The sequence below is a fragment of the Parasteatoda tepidariorum genome, chromosome 11, assembly GCF_982258835.1.
Source record: "Parasteatoda tepidariorum strain Cologne lab strain chromosome 11, Ptep-v5.0, whole genome shotgun sequence".
NCBI lineage: Eukaryota > Metazoa > Arthropoda > Arachnida > Araneae > Theridiidae > Parasteatoda > Parasteatoda tepidariorum.
Window position 1 is genome coordinate 61,503,578 of NC_141765.1, and position 22,434 is coordinate 61,526,011.

A 22,434-nucleotide genomic window follows, 5' to 3' on the forward strand; every position below is an offset into this window, starting at 1 on the left:
TAGTAAATAATATAAATAAAATAAATATTAAATAATTTAAGCAATTCCAAGATTTAAAAAATATTACAATTAGTGCTTATGCCACTTAAATTATGTCCTATTCATGTTTAAACTTATAAACAAAAGTTAGCAAGCACAGGTTACTTAATTTCTACTTGCTATGACGCCTAACAGGTTTAAATTTTTAAAAGATATCATTATGAAAGTATTGCAATATCCGAGCAGAATTAGTACCGAATTTCCAGTACAATAATGCAACTGAAATGTTTACTTTTTTATCAAAGAATATCGTAAATAAATTATATTTACTACATCGTAAAATGTCGTATCGCTAACGTTACTTACTTTGCATCGAATGTCGAATCCAAAATTGTACTTAATTTGCATAGAATGACGAATTCAAAATTATACTTATTTTGATGTACAGAATTGTAACAGCAAATTCACTGTACGATATTATAGGAAAAAATTCGTAATATATTTCTTGAAATTCATATTTGATTATAACCAATCATTATGATATTCATAGTTTTGTATCTAATGTGCATATGAGTGAGCAAACCATTAGGGATCGATCGAATTTGCCAAAATTCGACGGGAAAAACCACTGCAGCATTTTCTAAAAAACAAAAGATATATATAGGGGAGAGTCGGGTAGCCCCGCCCACTTACGGAGTATTCCTTATATTTCTGTATAATATTGAGTAATAATCAATATTTTTGCATGTTTCTATTATTTTATCATCTAATTAAATAATGCAAAAAGAATGAACCAAAAAGAATAGTTTAACTTAAAAAAATAGTAATTTAAAAAAACTTGTTTTTCAGCTCTTTTCAAAATGTGTCGAGTAGCCCCGCCCAGTTACAAAAATTACGTTTTTTTACTGTTTTTTCAAGTGTAAATGAAAATGACCAATGTATTGACAATAGATAAACCTCATTTATCATTTTTATCACAAAATTATTTTATTTATTACATATTTATATACTTTTAGTGAATTTTATCATTTAATAGCAATCATTTAATAACAACAATATTTGTTTTTAAAAATGCATATAACATTCAAATTTGAAGCAATAAAATAATAGTCTTCGTAACCGTACATTTATCGACGAAATAAAATTGGGCGGTGATACCCGACATTCATGTGAGCGGAGCTACCCGAAATCCAATTTTTTTGTAAATTTGTAATTACTCGAACAATTTTTCTCATATAAACTTCTTTTTTTGTGCAAATTAACTTAAGACTACATACTTTAATGCTGTATGTATAGAAAAAATTATTTTTTTATTATTAAAGTGAAGTTTAATCGAAACATTTAGCCAATTTTTCTTAATTTCATGACTACTGTATTCAACATATTTTCAAAACTATTGTTTACCATGTTACCAGCTGCATAAATACTTGAAACTTTGAAAATAATCTTTTTTTAATATAACAATTAATGTCCGATAGCCAATTGACTTGAAAAAATATTCTATACATATGAAATTGTATAGACACTCCCCTATATATGTTAACAAATCAGCCAAATCTAGAAAGAGTGTCCTAACATATAATAGAATGGAACCAAGACAATGCCAGTTGTAAAAATAAGTAAGCTCTAATTGATATTATCTTGAACTACGATTGTTTCTAGACAATATTTTCAGAAAAAAATATTTATTAAACATAACAGAGTATTCACTCATATTTGACTGAAAGTATTGCACTTCACTGATCAAATTTAAAAACACAAACATCATCCATGCTCGCACTTAAGCCATTCGAAAGCCTCTGTTTTCTCGCTGTCGCCTTCAAACAATCTTCACATGCATTTTAAATTATTTCTGGTTGAGTTCACCGTCTCCTTTTACTGCAATACGAGCGATGCATACAGGGAACTATCGCATATCAGACGCCTTTCTTTTACTAGGTTCTCAGCCAAACGTAAATTTTAATTATTTTATTTTAAAAATGCAGATCGGAAATTCTACTTATTTATTCAAACAATATCGTAACGGAATAATTTCGTATTTTTAAAGATTCTTATTATTCGTCATAATTAAATAATATTAGATTCACAATGTATGATTCACTAAAATATAGATTCTCAAAAGAGAGCCCCCTTTTCTTAGTTTTTAATAATTTTTAAATTTTATCACGAAGCAGCCTACTCTATATGGTGATGCGTTATAAATGAAAAAAATATATTTTAAGTAAGTTAATTTAGCTTAAATCTAAATCTGGTTAAAATTTCATTAACGAAGACACGAGGTTTTTAATAAAAAAATAAAAAATAAATGTTTATGAAATAGGTAGTTCAATGCTTATTCGGAAAGCAATAATGTATTGCGAGTAAGCAAAAACATTCTACTTCATTGCTTATTTTAGCAATATTAGAGAAATATATCATACCTCTCCCTTCGGCTTGAAACTTTCTTCGACTTAGATCAATATTGCGCAAGCTCTGGATATCAAAAAATCTTTTTATGTTTGCGCAAATTCATGTAGTTAAACGGAAGAAAGAAGTAAATTAGAGGGAGCAAAGTTTAAAATTATATTTCTCCTCTTTCAGTTCGACCCTTTGACTTTCTTCTCACTGTTCTTCGATATTTCCATACTAAATCTGGTTTGAGTTAACAGATTACATGCAGGTAACTTCCGAAGGAATTTTGCTAAAAATGTAATTCACCTTTTATATATTTAGATATAAAGAAAATTTTGGCAAAATTAATAATTGGCAAAGATGAATTATAATTGGCAAAATTTAATAGTTGACAAAGATGCCCCAAACTTGTTACTTCAGCTACTAATTCAATTTAATTCTTTTTTTTCTTCCATTATTAAATACATATCTTCTGAATCATGTATATTAATAGTAATAACGAATAAGTTAGAATATTGTCACTTAATTCGGGAAAAAAATTGTTTTGGTTCAGTATTCAGTGTAAAATTGTTTAAATTTTTTTTAAGTAATATGTTCATTAACACTAGAAAGACGACTGGGGCCATTTTGGCCCCTCTTGTCTTTTATTACTCCGTACTATTATTACTCCGTTACTATTTAAAAATTAACTTACTGAAATAATTTAGTATTTCTGACTTCGTATGAATTGATCCTATTTAAGTGCCCATTTCATTATTCATGCCTTAGCGTAAGTATAGGAATATATATATATATATAGCAAAAGAATTTCACATATATTCAGCTATTGTTTATCGAGAAAAGGAAACTCTATTATCTAAGAAAGTAATGGTTAAGCATAATTGAAATTTCAGTGATCTGTTTAATCAGATATCCCTCGTTAATCAAATCGAATAAAATACTATTTTCGATGACTGAGTCTCTAATATATTTCTTTTTAAATTGATTATGATTATATATTAAGATTTTGCATTTCTAATTGATCTATGTACAAACAATCTGGGAGGGGCCAGACTAGCCCCTTCTGACCTTCTAAGTATGCAACAATGCTCAGTCTCTTTAATGGGTAGCATCGGTATATAATTTTACGAAGATATACATCTGTCTAATTTCTACAATCTATAAAAATAAATTTTAAAAGTTATTGAAATAAAAATAAAGTTAAGAAAGTTTTGAAAGTAAACAAAACATCACTTAGTTCTTAACACTACGAAGTTATACTTTCTATGGACATGTTTTTTCATTTCTTCTTTTTTCATTTTTTTAAACAAACTCTAGTACCAAGGCAGTTTTTCTTCTTGCTTTGCTCCCACACAAACTTCAGTATTAAGTAATTATTTTCACTGAGTCTCTGGAAAGTCTAGAGATTCAGAAATTAATCTGGAGTCGAAACTGAAGAGATAATCAAAAGAGTGAGTGTAGTTTCCTTTAATTTCAGGAAAAGAGCTCATTTATTCCCTTTCCTACTGAATCGATGGCAATAAGCTTCTGAGAAAGTAAACTAGATAAGAATCTTTAAATTCAATGAGAGTTAAGACTAGTTTATTTCTGTCTTTAAAACTCAACTTGAGACGGAAATTGTTTGCGTGTTCAATTTAATTCAAAATACGATCAAAGTTTTAAGTGTTAAGAAAATAAAACTTTTATAAAGTTTATATTCATTTCATTTGAAATTAAATAATATATGTGATTTTTTTAGACATTTACGAATATTTTCCGAGCATGAAAAATAAATGACATCAACACAGAACTACTGTGGTTTGAAACTGGAACAATTTTCTAATTCTATTCTTAATAATATGACTCTCAAATATAAGAAGAAAATGCTTTCGCAACTAAAACCTCATTGCAGTACATTGTGGGAGATCGTTATATAGAATGAAGACTAGATGATCGAAACTATTATTACGAAATAAGCTAACAAAGCTGTATGGTGGTTAAGGAGTTAAGCTTCATGCCAGGAAGATTCCGCTTCTATCTGTCTTTCTTGCGTTTCTGGGATGACAGAGTTTCACCTACGCTTTGACTCTATCAACAATAGATGATTACATCCGTCAATCATCCATGAGATACAAAAAAAAGTAGATGTATGAAACATTTATTTACTTTTGACGAAACTCGTCTCCATAAAAAAGTGATGATAATCATTTCGTCACTTTAATGAACTGTTCTCTTGGAGCATATACCAGGAAACGGTTTCGTCAAAAATGAAGATTCAGGAAATTTGAGTATTCATTTTTACAGTGTAACTATTAAGCTGTAGTTATGAGTTTTCAATGCATTTCAATAGCATAAATAGGGGGAAAATATTGCCAAAATATTCGAAAAGCTTCCAGATATTTTTTTGTTATTTTATTTTTCAATATAATTTCGCTCTACTTTATTTAAAAAAATTTTGGAGAAAATCGAACACTTACCAGTGTTTAGTTGAATATTTTCGGGTATCTTAACACTGTCGTTTAACGGTGGAGGATATCGATTTGAAAACAATATTTCAGGAGGCGGAAGCATATGGCCGTCACCTAAAAATATAAATGACGATATCAAAATATGTTTTTTCAGTTAAAAAAATTTTTCTGAATTAATTCTAACTATTTTAAAATTGAGTGCATGTTTAATAAAAATTAATTTTTTGTATGAGATTTCATTTTTATGTTAAATTAAGACATACTGGGAGGGCATGTCGTATCATGTAATATGTAGCATAATACATGAAAATTCGATTATTACTTTATAAATAGATTAGGCTGTTACACTGTAAAAACTATGGTGTGAAATTTCCCCGAATTTTATACTGAAAAACCCTAAAAGTTGTGTAAAGTTACACATTTTTTCAAGTTGAAACCAAATCGAACACCTTATGCACCTTATACAATTTAAAAGGTGTATGAAAGTTCTAAACATAAAAAATATTAAAAGTTTACACCAAGATCACTTGCCTTTACACCAAATTTTCAATATTTTCGCATCCGAAAACTTCAGAACCTGGCAAGTTCCTCCTATAATTATTTACTATCAACACCGAGGGGCGATATTTGCTGATGCCTTCAATATTGCTTTTCATCTGCAGAAACTAAAGTTCACCGTTCAAAAATATGCATGTATGTTTTTAGTTGTGTAATAAGAATAATTATATTTTAATTTTCAAGTCCCTGTAAACCGTATTAAATAATTTTATAATGTATAATTTCTGTCCTCTCCTGCTTAGTTATGCCTAGTTTGAATTTATCTTAATATTCGTGCTGCCACGTGTACGTTTCATTTGCAAACTCATTTTATAAAAGGAATTAGTGCATGCATGCAACTTAAATTACAGACTCTTATTTTATATTGTTTCGTAAAAATAACTTTAATGATTCTTATGTGTATCATAGTTTACTGTAATTATGAATTTTAGAGTTACTAAGTAACGAACATATTGGTAGGTGGCTGTTACTTTGAGCATCAAGAAGTGTAAAATAACATTTTAGGTGTTTCACAGCATCAGGAACTATTCTTTAATTTTAGTGTAGGGGAACGCCACTTTGGTGTAAAGTAGTTGTCATCTTTTTTGGTGTTCTAATACAGGAAAATATTTTATATTGTAGGTATTAATTTGCCAATTGTAATTATCAGAAGTTCACAAAACGTATTTTTTTTTATTTTAAAGTGACTAAGTTTAATAATAAGTAAATAGAATTATTAAAAAAAGCCGAAAATCTTTTATAATAAAATTTTAAGGCTATATTTAAAAAAAATTAAAAAATTAAAAATTTGTTTGTGTTATACTTTTACAAAAATACCTAAACCATAGAGATTCGAGAAAGCGATGAAAAAATTATTTGCAAATTCTTAAGCTTACTTACTTAAAAACAAAATAATTATTTAAAATAAAAATAGCTAATTTACTTAAAATAAAAATAACCAAAAATCCAATTTAATGAAAATCTTTAAGTTTAAATCAAAACACTCTTGGCATTGTGTGTTTAGGGTATAGAGTAAAATGAGAAAAAAGTGACATGGAAAATTCAAAATAATTTTTTTTTTAAAATAAGCTAACTATTTAAAATAGAAATATCTTTTATACTTAAAATTAAAATAACCAAAAAATATTTTAATAAAAATCTATAAAGCAAAACCAAAATTCCTTAAACATTGCGTGTTATATTACTTGATTTAAAGGTTCATTCTCTTCAAAAGTATATAAATAGAAAATAACAATCTGCGTGCCTCAAGCGCTCAAAAACAGGAGCACATTTTCAAGTCTTGCCAAGAGAAGAAGAAAAAGAGAGCTGAAATAAAAGAGTAAAGTTGCCAACAAGAAATGGAAAAATACAGATAAGAAACGAAACTAGAAAGGCCACAGTAGCCGAGAGAGAAAGAGATGAAAAACAGAGCAAGAAAAATCACAGTGGTCGAGAGGGGAAAATGCATCTCCAAGCGCTATGGACAGTTTGTGAGGAACTAATGTCGTTAACAAAGGAATTAGCACTCATATGAATAAAACAAGATTCCAGGGTATCAAAATGAGCAGATGCGTCTGGAGTGGAAATAATTTTGGGTTTGTCGAAATTGAATTCATGCCCAAGATTCGAACAATGTGTAGCAATTGATGATTTCTGGCATTCTTGATAATGGACATATATATTATGTTCCTTGAGTCTAAATTTTAAAGCACGTTTAGTTTGTCCAATGTAGCCACGGTTGCATTGGCTTTATTCAATTACGTCATACTTACACAAATATACCTAAAACAAGTCTGTAAAATGATAAAAAAATTATCATGTAAATTTTAAAACTACTTTACAGATAACCGTGAACTTTTCCAATCTTTTTTTTCATTCATTTCAAGTTCATTCATTATTTCAAGTTCATTTAGTTGCATCCTTATAATCAGTTCAGTTACAAGCATCTGATATCAAAAGAGAATTTATGGATTAAAAAATTTACTGCAATAATGAATTTCATTGTCACAAAGAAAAATTTCTTCTGCTTTAATATTCCTTATCGATAATTACTTTACAATGCGATATATTTACTGAATTGTTTTTGTTTGCAATTTTCAAATAATCCTTTTTTTCTTTTCACTAACAGAATCTGAAAACTTGTAGTGATGCTTATTTAAAATAAACTCTTAACAAAACAAGAGCTTTTGAAACCCGTTATAAAACAATTTTGTAACTATACCTCACAGAGAAAAAAATTCTGATACAATTACTGTACAGTATGATAATGAAATTTCCAGTAAAATAAAACATACTTCTGGTTAGTAAAACCTAAACATATGGAACTTTAAGCCATTCATTTGGTAATTTTTCCGTTCATATGAGTAAAGGTTTAACGAAAATTCTGGTTTTCAAAATTATCGGTCTTATTACCGCATATTTAATAAGAAGCACAAAACTGAAAAATAAATTTTACCAAATAAATGGTTTTCGTGCCATACTCTATGGAATTGCGATAAAATTTTATCACAATTATAAAATTGTACCCCTTATTATAAATCCATATTTTATAGTTAATTTTACTAAAACTATTATTAAAGTGCTTCCGTAAAAATTTTTTGGTGTGTCCATAGGGACACGATAAATTTCATCATATTCCGGTCGTTTGACCATAATTGTTTTCCGATTGTGGAACATGCAGGAACATGTCATAAAAAAATTTCATGTCTTACATTCTAAATTTTTTCGTCTAAAAGAAACATTAAGTCTTACTTTAAAAACAAATGTTAAAAGTGCAAAACGCAGGAAAAATAAACTTTCAGATTATTTAAACAAAATGATTGTAGTGACTTCAAACCTACTAGATACCAACCTCTTAAAGCTTTTTTAAAAGTTTTAATATAAAATTCTTCAGTTTCGTTAGAAAAATCTTTTGCTCAGTTTTTGTTTTAATTCCAATATAATTAAATTACTTTATTTAAATGATTTTGATTGCTTTCAATGTTAAAATAATTTAAAAGTTAAAAATATATTTATAAGAGATATGAATGTTATGTTTTAAAGGTTATGAAGAAAATTGTCGTCGTTTGTCATAAAAAATATATAAAATATAACCAGATCTTTCATGCGAATAAAAACATTTTAATTAAAAGATTTTAAAAAAAACAAGTAAATATTTCAGTTTTTGAATAAATTAATTTGAACTTCTCAGAGGCAAAAGATTATTGCAAAGATATTTTATTAAATCAAACTATTATCATGCATAACTATGAATTATATGTAATCAAATGAACTTAGTAAATTCTTAAAATAAATTTAAGAGTCTGATTTAAACACAATTCAAACTATGAACTAGAACATTTGATGAATTAAGTAAAAGTGAAAACCTTTTACTGTTGAGTAAATACATTGCCTAATTGTTTTTTTTTTTGTCTAGGAGAAATGTAGGTTTAATTAGTATTATCGGATAGTTTTTATTATTGGCTCTTAACTATTACAATTGACCAAAAATAAATTGCAACAGGAACCGAAGTAATCATTTTTAAGGCAGGAGGGTTCTGATAAATAATATTTTTACTATACATTAGAAATTAAAAACTGAGAAAGAAAAATGTAAAAACACTAAGCAAAACACTCTGAAGAAATGAAGCTTCTAAAACTATCAATGGTTCTAAAACTATAAATGGCTATTAGTTAAATGATTAGAAAACTAAAAACATCCTTTAGGTTTTTTTTAAATTAGAATTCTCAAAGTTTTTTTAATTTGTCTTTCAAAAATTACAGCATTAAAATTTGATTAAAAGAGCAGATAAAATGCATCATTATTTGAAATATTTTCTAAGTTTGTCAAAAAATAACAATTTTTAACAATAAAATTCAGAAAAAAGTAACCCTTTTAATCAAGTAGCTTGCTCCATGCAAATTTTAATGGGTCATAAAATTTAAAACAGTCATTGGAAAATTCAAATGTCTAACACAAATTTTTAAAAAAACTGCTCTTGCAATTTGAATGCAATACGAGCAATATAAACGAAAAAATATGAGAAGGGTGCGACAGACATTTTGCAATCGGAAAAATATTACTTAGCTTACGTCTTACGTTATGCAAATGTTTATTAACTATAAACGTACGTACATGCACAAAAAATTTTAAGATTTTAAATAAATTAAAATAAATTAAAAAATAAATAGCTGATTGAATTACGTTAAATTTTTCAGTAAACAAGCTTTATTTTTGGCAATTACATTTTAGATTTGACCCCTTAGTTGTAGATATATGCGATAAACAGAAAAACCAAAAATAACATTCAAAATATCAAACTTTCTAGCACCTTATAAAAACTAATAGGAGTAAGATTAACCCAGAAATGATGCAAAATCAGTTTGCTATTCATATTTGTTTTACATCCAATCATTGAACCAGATGGAGAGTTTTTTCAAGCCCATTATTTTAACCTTTCGAGGAACAAAAAATTTGGACGAAAATTTTAGTCAAGAAACCATAAAGATTTTCATAATATGCTTTTCTCTACATGTTGCAAAATTTAAAGCGATTGATAAGAAAAAACAGCAAATTATTCATTTTATAAGATAAGAACTAGTATATATATTAATGGCAAAAATAAGTGGTTTCAATTTGTAACCGGCAGCCAACAAGGTGCTAAAACTATCCTCAAGAAAGTGAACTTACTAGAAGATTCTTTATATAGTTGGAATACTTACTGTAAGATACATTTGACGCCATTCTGATGTAAGCTGATCACCGAAAATGAGGGTTTGTCAGATCGTCCTCTGTTTCTCTGTCTTGATCAATTGTTACGTTTCGAGCACAAATAGTTTAATCCTTTTTGATTAAAAATTTTGCTTGCTCCTTCACTAATTACTACAGCATTAAAGAAACACCCTGAAGTTTTGATATCTTGCTTAGTATAGAAGATATTATACTATTGTTTTGGTAAATATTCCTTTATCTCTGATTTTTTTCAATAAATATAATTCATTTTTAAAATTAAAAAAGGTTGTATTTTAATCTATAAAACAGATTTTTATAGCCATTTAAAAAGGGTTTAGGTATATTTCTATAAACTAAATATTTTTTTTCACATAAGCAGCGAAATATCGCACATTTTCTCCTCTAGACAAATACAAATCTATCCCAAAGGACCATCGGTCAGAAATCACTGTTCTAAAGAACCTCTCTCATTCGAAAAGGAAAGAACTAGTAGGAGTAGGACGAAAAGATTTAGTTCAATTAACGAATCTGGCTGCGAAAATACAATATTCGGTTCTTCCCATGGGAGTTCTCCCAGAGTGTTGCCAATGGCTATATGGAGACGATCATGATAAAAAAAAAATCCAATCAATCCGATTCTTATTACTATTCTTTTACCATAAATGTACTGTCAAAAAACAAAACTACCGTTGGACAGTTGCCTGGTCGACGATAAAATTCAATCTGAAATATACGTATTCTTCATTTTTGTTTTACAATTTTTATCAAATAATCCCGCGCAGCTATTCGCGCAGCATTAAAGTAGGGTCAAAATACTGGGTTTATATGATCGAAACTGTGAATAATAAGATTTAATTTCTCAAAATGTTTTCGTAATCTGTTGAAGTACATATCGCTGCAAATTTTGAAAGAGATCAGTATATTTATTAAGATGTTTTACACACAAAAGTATAATTTCATTACGGTGAAATAATCACTTTCATCATAGATATCCAAATAATAGGCGAAATCTTTTCTTATAAAGTGCCATTTAAAATATAAATTAAAACGAAAATTGTTTACTTAAACGGTGGCTCTTTGGTTACACAAATTAAAAATGTTTTCTCAAATTAAAAAATGACGCATGGAGAGTTTAAAGTTAAAAAAATGCCACAAATAATGCCCTTTTCTTTAATTATCACTAAAAATTGCGGTATTTTAGACTTCTTGTATCGTAACATATTTCGGTAAAAATGGTTTTTATGGTAAAAAGTACTGATTATGATACAGAATTTTTCACAGTGTTAGTTTGATGGTCCGTAATTCATCAAAACTGCATTGAACACTGATTTTATATCAGTGTGGACTGTTTCGTATATTGATTCGATTGTTTCGAATTGCTTTCTATAAACGTGCTGTTCATTTTCCTCTTAAAACAACATCTATAGAGAGAGATAATTATACTGACAACATAACATTTTTTTTGAAATATTTGGAAATCATTCTATTTTAAATATGTAACATCAGTGGTAGAGGGATCATTTTGCCGTCAGGCTAACAGAGGACGGTTTTCGTGTTTTCCCTCTCCATCTTGTTTAAATGCGTGTTTCCAAAAAATCTTCCGTGAAGGCTAGTTTGATTCAGGAGTTTCCTTGTATTCTGGAATGAGTTTAAAATAACTAGGCTACAGATTTGAACAGTGATGGTCTTCAACTCAAAAATAGCTCAGATGTTCAATGCTGGTTAGAAAAAAAATAAATTCAAAGACATTTAGTGACTTATTTGGAATATTCAAATCTTAAATAAATTTAATTAATCAATTAACAGTACATGTGGAAATCTTTATTTCTAATAAGATTATAACAATTTTTATTATGATAAAATGAACGATGCGTCTTTGATTATAAGTACAATTAAATAAAGCATTGCAAATCATCTTAGGAAATAGCTCTAGGAAATATTTATAATTAATCTAAGAATTAAATTTTACGAAGAATTCTCGGAAAAATACTTCTTTAATGTTCTAAATTAAATTATCTAATATTTATGCATCATGCGTTTTTCTTATAAACTTTCGTTTGTAATAACATTCAGCATTATTAAGAAAACTGTTAAAATATTCAAAGATTTTAAATAATTAAAAAACTAAATAATGTGTAGGTATCACTTTCTATCTTAAGTCATAAATGATTTTATGCATTTAATAATTTACAAAACTTTTTAATCTGAGCAGCAACCAATTTTTAAAAAAATGTTCAAGTTTTATCTTTATAAGTTTTATAATTTCGTTAAGTTTCATATTATTTAATAATTCATATCACTGACATTAAATAGTTTCACAATATAATTCGAAACTTTTAATGCTTTTATCTACGCGTTAAACCTATTAAAAATTCATTATTAGCTGATCATGGTAAATGTAATGAGTTATAAGACAATTTTATATAAAAAGGGAAAGATTGACATATGAAGGGAAGAGATTAATTTTTAATAAGGAAAATTCGGTATAAAAAGAAAGAGAAATTCGTCAATACATTTTTCACTCATTTTCTATCTAAAGGAAGAGGAAAAATAAGAGAGAGAGAGAAAGAGAGAAAGAAGATCTTCGCTTCTTTTTTTTTTATCAGAGTTCATTGGATAGATGAAAACTTTTTTTTCCGAATTTAAAACTGAATTGAATAAATATTACCGCACTTTTATTTAATTAATTCGAATAATATTATTTGGTGAAATTATTTGATTATTTTAATTTTATTAGTTAAAACTGTACACATTACAATATGATTACAGGTTAAAATATTTCTATTATGAAATATTATTAGATTAAGCTATAAATTGCCAATGCAAATCATGGATAGAAAACTTTTTTTGTCTATCTCCTTAAACCTATTTTGACTTTACGATTTCAGGCATGCCATAATTTTAAAGTTTGTCTGAGTAATTTTCATATACCTTTGTATATGTTTATAGTCATTAAAAAATATAATTTTTGAAACAAGCACGTGAGATTTTACATTGCTTAATAGAAGCCACATATTTGGAAGAATGAAAAAATATTTTTTACAAAATTCGTGGGCATATATACTGGGTTTTTATAATGCTTATAATTCACCAAATGAAAGGGATTTATTATGTTTGAAGTGATTGCAAAGATACATGGTAACCTAACTAGGGAGTAAAATTTAGGTTAAAAATACAATACACAGTAAAAAAAAAATTCCGAACAAAATCACGAAAAAAGTACTGTTAGCCTGAGTGCAGTATCAGTAAAATCCATTTTACCGTAAAGTTTTATAAGGTAACTTTTAAAGTAATATTTATTTTTTACAATTACTCAGTGATTTTACAGTAAATGTTTCTCTAAAAATTATCGTTTAAAGATGTTTTGTTCCGTGAAATTTTGATGTAGAAATGGGTTTTCAAGAAACAATTTTTTTTTCCTAAAGTACCGGCACTCTAAGTGCCGGTACTTTACATCTTAATTTGATACGGAACTTTTTACAGCGAACAATATATTTTCATTAAATTAGTTCAGATTAATTTCCTACATGTTTATATTTTTAAGATTAAATGCAAATTTTGCAACTACGTGTGAATTGGTTCATTCTACTCAACTTTTCTGTCCCATTGTATAATATTCAATCACATTGTTGCACATATTAGACTGGATATCACCATATACCGATAGTTATTGTTCAAGATTTGAGTCGTCATTACAGTATTGCAGATTAGTATGCTTGGAATAGTTCATAAAACATTGAAAGAAAATTACAACAAATTGAAAATATTTTCCCCGTTAAATATTCAATCTCTTAAACCTTTTCGTGATGCCATCATGTTGTATGGCAGCGCTGAGACAATCAAGTAACTTTTGCAGAATTTCGAAAGTGATTCCTAATTCGCCTACGCTGTAACCCAAAACTGCCCTCTTTTATGAATTTAGAAAAGCACGGAAGAGATGTCACTTTCACATGGATTACTAATGCAATGTGTGCATGGGCAACTGGTCCGCATAGCAGCCTATAGCTCTTTAATCATGACATTATGTAACTAATTACACGATGTGACACATGCTTAAATAGTAGTAGACCATACTTTCTGATTTATTTACATAATCAGCATGAAATAGTCTCTGATTTGTTAGAAATTGACTATGCCTAATATTTATTGATTGATAAATAAAAACATATTTTTTTAAAACTCAACATATTTCGAATTACACTTGAAACAGTTATAGTGAAAGTTTGGAAAAATCTAAACAAGTACGAATACACTGCAAAAATTTCCGGATCAAAGTACCGGCACTTTGGTGCTTCATTCGTATAAAATCCATTTTACCGTAAAATCTATTTTTACAGCAAATATAATACTGCAATTTTAACAGTAATATTTATTTATTTGGAGTGATTCGTTGATTTTACAGCAATTATTTCTATAAAAATTATTATATATCAAATTATTATGTTCCATAATATATTCTGGTAAAAATGGATTTTATGATAAAAAGTACCGGAAAAGTACCGGCACCCAGAGTGTTGGTATTTTTGACTGTAATCTGATGCGGAATTATTTACAGTGTAATAATCACTAACGCAGTGTAAAAATAAATTTGTTTAAAACCATTATTGTTACATAAAATAATGAATATTTAATATTTTAAAAGTTTTAACTGCTATATTTTATTAAACCTAAGAAACCTTTGACTGCAAACCGATTCATTGACACCAGAAATAAAATTGTCCGTTTCGGATTTTAAAAAAATTAGGATTATAGTTACTTTGATAACCATAAAAATTTTTCGATCAAATAAATTGTAGTAAATCCTAGGATTCTTCATTTTATATGCAACACTTTCTTTTTAAACTATTCGTTACCTCTTCATAGATCATTATTATTTTTATTTCTCACTAGAACTCGAAAAATTGAACAATAACACTCAAGAAATATATAAATATATTTATTTCCCATTTCGGATTTTTATATCTCTTTTAGTAAAATTCCAAAGCATCTCATCAAACACATTTACTTTTTTCAAAATGTCACAAAAAATATATATTTGTTATTCATTCGAAAAGAGATGGAGATAGAATTTTATTTTCCTTATCGATCACAAGAAGACAACAAAAAATGGGTTTTAACACTAAAAAGAAGAATATCTAAGATGTTTAAACTGAATCTGAGTGTAAAAGGAAAAAGAGGAGTTCTAAACAGAAAATACATTATTTATAATGCAAAGACTCGAACAGATGTCTAAGGCAACTTTATTCTAAAATACCTTTCTAAACCAAGCGAACATCTTGAAGGAGATGATAAGATCTTTCGTATTTGCGTATCATCTTTAAGTAATGGGAAAAAATATTTTAATGGATGATAATAGCTTAGAAAATACAAATATTTTTTTTTTCTTTTTGAAATTTAGTAAGTTATTAGAATTGTTTAGTTTTTATGTTCTTTTTCGCAATTTTATTTATTTATTTATTAAATTTTATATTTTATATCCGTCGCTGAACAGCAGACCCAATTTTTGGGCTTACGACTACTAATGTTCAACTCTGTAGCCTTGTAATTTCGAAGCAATCCAGAAGACAAGGAAACTCCTGGATCAGTACCCCTAGAGGTATTGATTTGCTAGGGAAACATGGAGGATTTGCGACTCGACAGATTTAACGTGCTAGCAGGGATCGAATCCACGAACTCTTGAACATGGGCCCAGTGCCCTATCAACCAGGCTATCCCGGTCTTCCACAATTTTATTTGCCAAAAACCTAAGCCTAACATTTTCTTTGAATTTTGTGGATTATATATATATATATATATATATATATATCATTGCCAAAATTATTTCTTTGTTAATTTGTATAATTTTTCCATGTGCAAATCCATTTCGGGCAAATCCGTGGTTAGAATTATTTACTAAAAATTCCTTTACTAAATAATTTTCTTTTTTAATCTATACAGTTTTTCCATGTGCAAATCCATTACGGGCAAATCCGTGGATAAAATTGTTTTCTAAAAATTTCTTTATTAATTTATACAATTTTCCATGTGCAAATCCATTTCGGGCAAATCCGTGGCTAAAATTATCTACTTGGGTTTTTTCTTTGTTAATTTTTCCATGTGCAAATCCATTTCGGGCAAATCCGTGTCAAAATTATCTATTGAAAGAATTTTTTCTTTGATAATTTAAATAATTTTCCTATGTACTAATCCATATCGTGCAAATCCGCGGCTAAAATTATCTGCAAAACAGGCAATTTATGTTTCTCTTTTCTATTTTATACTTTTTCTTAAATAAACATCTATCTTCTAAAACTATTTATGATCAATTTTTAAAATTATCCAGTATAATATTACCTTGCGCACATCCATTTCGGGCCCATCCTTGGTAACTAACAAATCAAAACTCAGAATAACAAATCACTTCAACAGTGCAGTAAGAATGACACTTTAAAACCCTTTTGTTACACTCGATTTGCGCTTTTGTTTTCATCTTTTGTTTTCATATTTTGTCATCTGGCAATCTTTCTGCGAAAACATTTTTAAATCATTCTTGAAAAATATCCGTCCATGTAAGTTGAACTGATTTTGCTGCTCGCTTTATAGTCTCCCCTTTTTAATGTTTTTTCTTTTTATTTTATTTTATTATCTGTTTTTACATGTTATTTTTACTTATTTGTACTTTTTGTGATCTATTTCAATTGTTGTTATTTTTTAAAAAAAATTTTTGAGTGCTCCTCACACTATTGTATTAATTTATTTAGCTTCGGCTCTATTGATACAATATCAGAAAGCACTCTGTTTTGCGGATATAATCGTGTGGGCTGAAGAAAAGATTATATCCTTTTTTTTTCCGGTTTTTTAATTAACATTTCATGATTTTTTTTTTTTAGTTTTTTTAATTTTTTTATTATTTATTATTATTTTTAATAAACTGTTGTTTGTTATTTTTTACTTATTATTTCCCCCCTTTTTCATATGTCTATTGTTTTTCTTTGTTTTGTTCTTCGTTATGAATATATATATATATATATATATGTATATATGTATATATATGTATATATATGTATGTATATGTATGTATATATATGTATATATATATATATATATATATATATATATATATATATATATATATATATATATATATATATATATATATATATATATATATATATATATATATATATATATATATATATATATATATATATATATATATATATATATATATATATATATATATATATATATATATATAAAGTTAAAAATAAAAATATGCGAGAAAACATTTAAATTAATAAAGATTAATGAAAAGAGATGAAGAAAAATAATTAAAATTAAAAAAATTTTACAAATATTTTAAAAATATATATAAGATATTATAAAGTTAAAAAATATTATAAAGTTAAAAAACAAAATAATAAAAAAATATAATCTCTTCTTCGTTTTTCTCTTTTCTTCTTATCCTTTTTGTCTTTTGTCCATTTTTGCCTTTTGTCCATTGTACTATATATATTTATATATATTAATATATTAATTAAGTAATTAAAATTCATAAGTCCGTAAAGCATTTTGATAAAATGAATCTTATGCTTGTGAAGAGTTTCCTTTAACATAGCCGTTAATATATAATCTTATAAACGTTTTTAAAATGAAGTTTAAAAAGCATTTACACTATACAAAGTTTAACTAAGATCAAAAATCAAAAAAAAAAATTTTCAATTTGATTAATTTTTATAAAGATTGTAAAGATATAAGAAGAAATAAAAATATCGTTCACTAAATACATAAAGTGAAAATAAAAGACGGGCATTATATTTTTATTAATGCTGGTATTTTCACATCTCCCATTTATTTATCTTCTTTTGAACAGATATAAGATTTTAAATAACATTTTACCTCGAAGGTGGGATTTTCTAAAATGGATGTTACACAAATAAATCATTTTATCAAATAAATATTACACTTACAGAAAGATATTTTCAAATTGTTAAAAATACTCGTAGTTTTTCCGGAGTTTCTCCGTATGCTTAACTGTTCAAAGCCGTTCTGTTAACAAAATGGTTTTTCTCAATTTTTCACCTTGATCAAGAAAGGATTAAAACCGTTATTCGAAAATGTTGCATTTGCCATGCAGTTTTGCGTTTCGTAATATAACTTTAACTTTTCTCCAATCATTTTACGGTTATTTTCCATACTTTCTCTTACTTTTTAGCAATTATTTATGGTTTTGAACATCAAATAAACAAAACTGCTATTCGAATTTATTGTCACATTGATAAAGTATTGAAGTGAATTTCTCCCTATCCAAATTTCTTTATAATAAAACACTTGAGCCGCAATAACTTAAGGTATAGAGTGCGCACCTCCCTATAAAGTGACCCAACTTCGAATCCCAGAGAGGACTGCTTGATCCGAATTCTGCCGACTTAAAAAACTCACATGTGATGCTAGTACGAATTTATTTCGTAACTTTCACAGAGAAAAATAAATCTGTTAAAAGAGATTTATTTTTGTTGTAAAAACTTGTATTGTTACGGTAAAAAACCAGTCTGATTACGAATTTTCATCTTAGTTTTTAAAGAAAAAACTCTACAGATAATTTTTACAGAAAAACTTTTGTATTGTAAAGTACAAAAACCGTTGAGGCTACAGATTTACTACAAAAAATTTTATAGTTTCACATAATCAACCCACATACCGGCTTAAGATCGTAAATTTTGTAGGATTTTTTAAAGTTTATTTTAAAAATTAGAAACTTGCATGATTGAGTATATATAATTATATATATAGTAGATATAATAGTTTAAAATATTCTATTATTATTATATGTCCTGTTATCTAATATTAAATACCCCATAAATAATTATGTTTACATTAATTATAGTCTTAAATTACGTCTTATCTTAAGTAATTTCCACTATTATATTCATATTGAAACAATTTTCTTAGATTAACTCATGTTTAAATTAACACAGTTTTCTCCGAAAAGCCAGCAAATCTTTCGAAAAAATTCATGTTGTTTCGTGATTATTTTTTCTCCTTCTTTCCCTTTTAATCTTGAAATTCTTAATAAAATATTTCTACAATCTTTGGAAATTTCTATCTTTGGAATTCTTCTTTGGAATAATTTATTTTTTTAGATGAGAAAAATTTAAAAGCTAATTTAAACTTTTTTCAAAACATTATTGATTTAGGAGTTCAGTTTAAAGGATACGATAGTAAAGAAGTTAAAAACTGTTAAGAAAATCCAAAGTTAAAAACTGTTAACAAAGTTAAAAATTTGCTTAAGCTTTCAACAAAAAATGTATTTTCTATGAATAATATTTTTCAACCAAAGGCAAATAAGTGATAGAATTAAATAGTACTTAGAAGAAATAAACTCAATACAGAAATTATATAAAAATTTCGAAATGCTAGAATTAGAGAATGAGGAATAAATTGGGAAAAAACAGAAATATTGAAATTCAAATTATTACCTAGTCAAATTATTTTGATACTTTCTATCATAATATCTGTGAAAATAAATAAATGAAAATAAATAAGGAAATGGAAAAACTAAAAAGAAAAGTTAAAAACAAGAATTAGTTCAAATAAAATTATGAACTTTTCTATCCTATTATTTGTGAAATAAAAGATTTTGAAAATAAGAAATACTGAATTCTATAGAAAGAAATATTAAATACTAAAATACTAAAAGGAGATAAAAAAAAAACTAAGCTTGCTTATCTAGTAAAATTAGAGATGAAATTTTAATCCAAACTATTTGCTAAATTTAAGATTAAAATTAAAACTAAAATTAAAACTAAAATTAAAAAAAGAAGAAAATGAAAAAAGAAATATTGAAACTTTAAAACTGTGTCCCTAGACAAATTAATTTGACCCTTTTTAAATGATTTGTGTAATGAAATAATTAGAAAATCATGAAGAGCTATACAGCACTAAAGAGAAAATTTGAAAGTGTGAGTTTAATCAAATTAAATATGAAACTTAACTTTATGTCAAATTACTTGTGAAGTGAAAAATTTAGAAAACAAAAGAAGAACTCAATAAAGAAAATTGAAATTATTCATCGAGTGAAATTATTTGCGAATTATTTTGTGCAATAAAAACAAAGAAACTCAAAAAACTCGATAGGAAAATTAAAATAATAAATCTAGTTTAAGTATATATGAAATTTTCATTGTTGCAAACTTAAAAAATAATTAAAACTAAAAGTGTCTTATCACTTCTTAAATTTTTTTTTATGATTTAAACTTTCAATATATACCAAAATACATTAATATTATAAAGAACTCCAAATATTTTTTAATTTACACAGACAGAAGAAATAAGTTCTTCCACTTTTACAATTACAGTGAGAGTAACAATCATGTCGAGACAAACAATTCTTATCTCTTTCTAAAATGATTCTTTTGTTTATAAGAAATGACAAGAAATGACAAGAAAAAAATGAGGGAGAATAAGAGAATTTTTTTATACTTTTGTATATTGATTGAAAATATGAAACAATTTTCGATGAACCTTCCTTTTGTTTCTTACTGCGCATAAAATTTTTAATAAATATGACTGATATTTTTCAAAGCTAGTAGTTATAAAATGTTTTTTTTTCCTTTTTATCAGAAAATATATGCACCTAAAGACATTGGTTTCTAAAAAAACTTATTTTATTCTGATTATACTTAGAAGCTATTTTAAAAAACAGGCTTAAATATTTGTCTTTTTCGAAAGGAAAAAAAGGGGAGTTTGTTCGTTATTCAAGATAACAAAGGTATCAAATCTTTAAGTTTAATTTTCGTTTTTATTTTTATATTTAAAAATAAATATAAAAATTCTATGTATTTGTTTTAACTCTATTTTTTTCTATTTATTTTTAGTCAATTGCATTTTTTTATTTTAACTAAGTATAATATTTACATTTACAATTTCCTAATTTTCCTTTATATATATTTCAACTCACATTAAATTTTATATTTTTTTGCTTGCATTTAATCTTTATTTATATTTAAACTATTTTTTATTTATATTTAATTTAACTTAATTATTTATATTTAATTAGCTTTTATTTATATTTAAACTATATTACAAAACTATTTTTAACACATTCAGTTAATCAGAAAGAGATACTAATCTTTTGCAAAAGCTAAAACCAGTCCTCGTTACATTAATTTAACTTACGAATGGCTTGTTGACAAAAATAAAAAGTAACATTAGAAAAGTTCAAATATTTATTTTTCATCAAACTTACAAAACTGTTTCTACCCCCTATAATATTGTTTGCATAAAAGTTCTGTATTTTATATTTTTTGTTGGCATTTTATTTTTATCTATATTGCATACAAAAATATTTTTTACACATTTAGTTAATCAGAAAAAAATAGTAATCTCTTCCAGGAGCTAAGGAAAAGTCTCGTTACATTAATATAACTTATGAACGGCTTCGCGACAAAAATTAAAAGTAACATTGAAAGGCTAAAATATTTATTTTTCTTCAAACTGTTCCATCAAATTATTCATCAAATTTCATCAAATTATTTCTTCCCACTATAATATTGTATCATAAAAATATCCCTTAAAGAAAATTATCTGAACAAGTCATGTAAGTATGATGACGAAAGTCTGAGAAAGAGAAGGGAGAACAGCTTCACGTTTTTCTAAAAATTCCCAAGCATGCTTGATAAATTTCAAGTCAGGTGATCGAGCTGGCCACTCAATGCGCTGAACTGTAAGATGCAAATTCCATGCAGAGTTGCGTTATCGTCCTGTAGAAGGAAATCATCACTTATTGCAATAGCATAAGGGCGCAAATAAACATAAATTATGTCATCTCTATACACATGAGCATTCATGGTTTAACGTGGAAAGGCATGCATGTCTGTGCGTGCACCCAATCAGATACCACCCCACACACAGACACTGCCTCCTTGGTATGCATCTTTTTGTGAATATTTGATGGTATCGGGTTCCAGGTTCTGGCTGCATGAAGAGAGAATCTGAGATGACTCTGAGTTGCCGTTCTAATTTTGCTTGCACATAGCGATAAATATTGGTCATGGGCCCTCGTCTTAGCATTTGATGTCCTTGGTGCCGTTTTCTATTGAAATTCTTTGGTCAAATGATGCTTGGGGGTCATTATTACTAATTGGCCGTCTCAGATTTCTAATTTTATAAACACAGCAAAATTCGTAGGAATTTTTGCTTGCAATTCGGATAAATAAACATATGTAAAATTTTCATATGAATTGCAGAAATTTTTATCAAACATAAAATTTCATGTACATTGCAGATAACGTCATTCCATTGCTGCGCCAACAATTTATAAATTGCAGTATCAGCATCTCTTATTTGACAACATATTCTAATTTCATTGGGATTGGTTTATTTTTGGAG

At 26.8% G+C, this 22,434-nt stretch overlaps 1 protein-coding gene across 6 annotated transcripts in view; it reads right to left on the reverse strand.

The window, feature by feature from the left end:
* LOC107446668 (A-type potassium channel modulatory protein KCNIP1) overlaps positions 1–22,434 on the reverse strand; it is a 197,124-nt gene that overhangs the window by 161,485 nt on the left and 13,205 nt on the right. For 4 of the 6 annotated variants that reach the window (XM_071187431.2, XM_071187429.2, XM_071187430.2 and 1 more), the window contains exon 2: positions 4,827–4,931. The exons of the other annotated variants lie outside the window; for them this stretch is intronic. In XM_071187431.2, the coding sequence (XP_071043532.1) occupies positions 4,827–4,931 (105 nt within the window). The remainder of the gene's footprint in view (positions 1–4,826; positions 4,932–22,434) is intronic. 6 annotated transcript variants of the gene reach the window in all.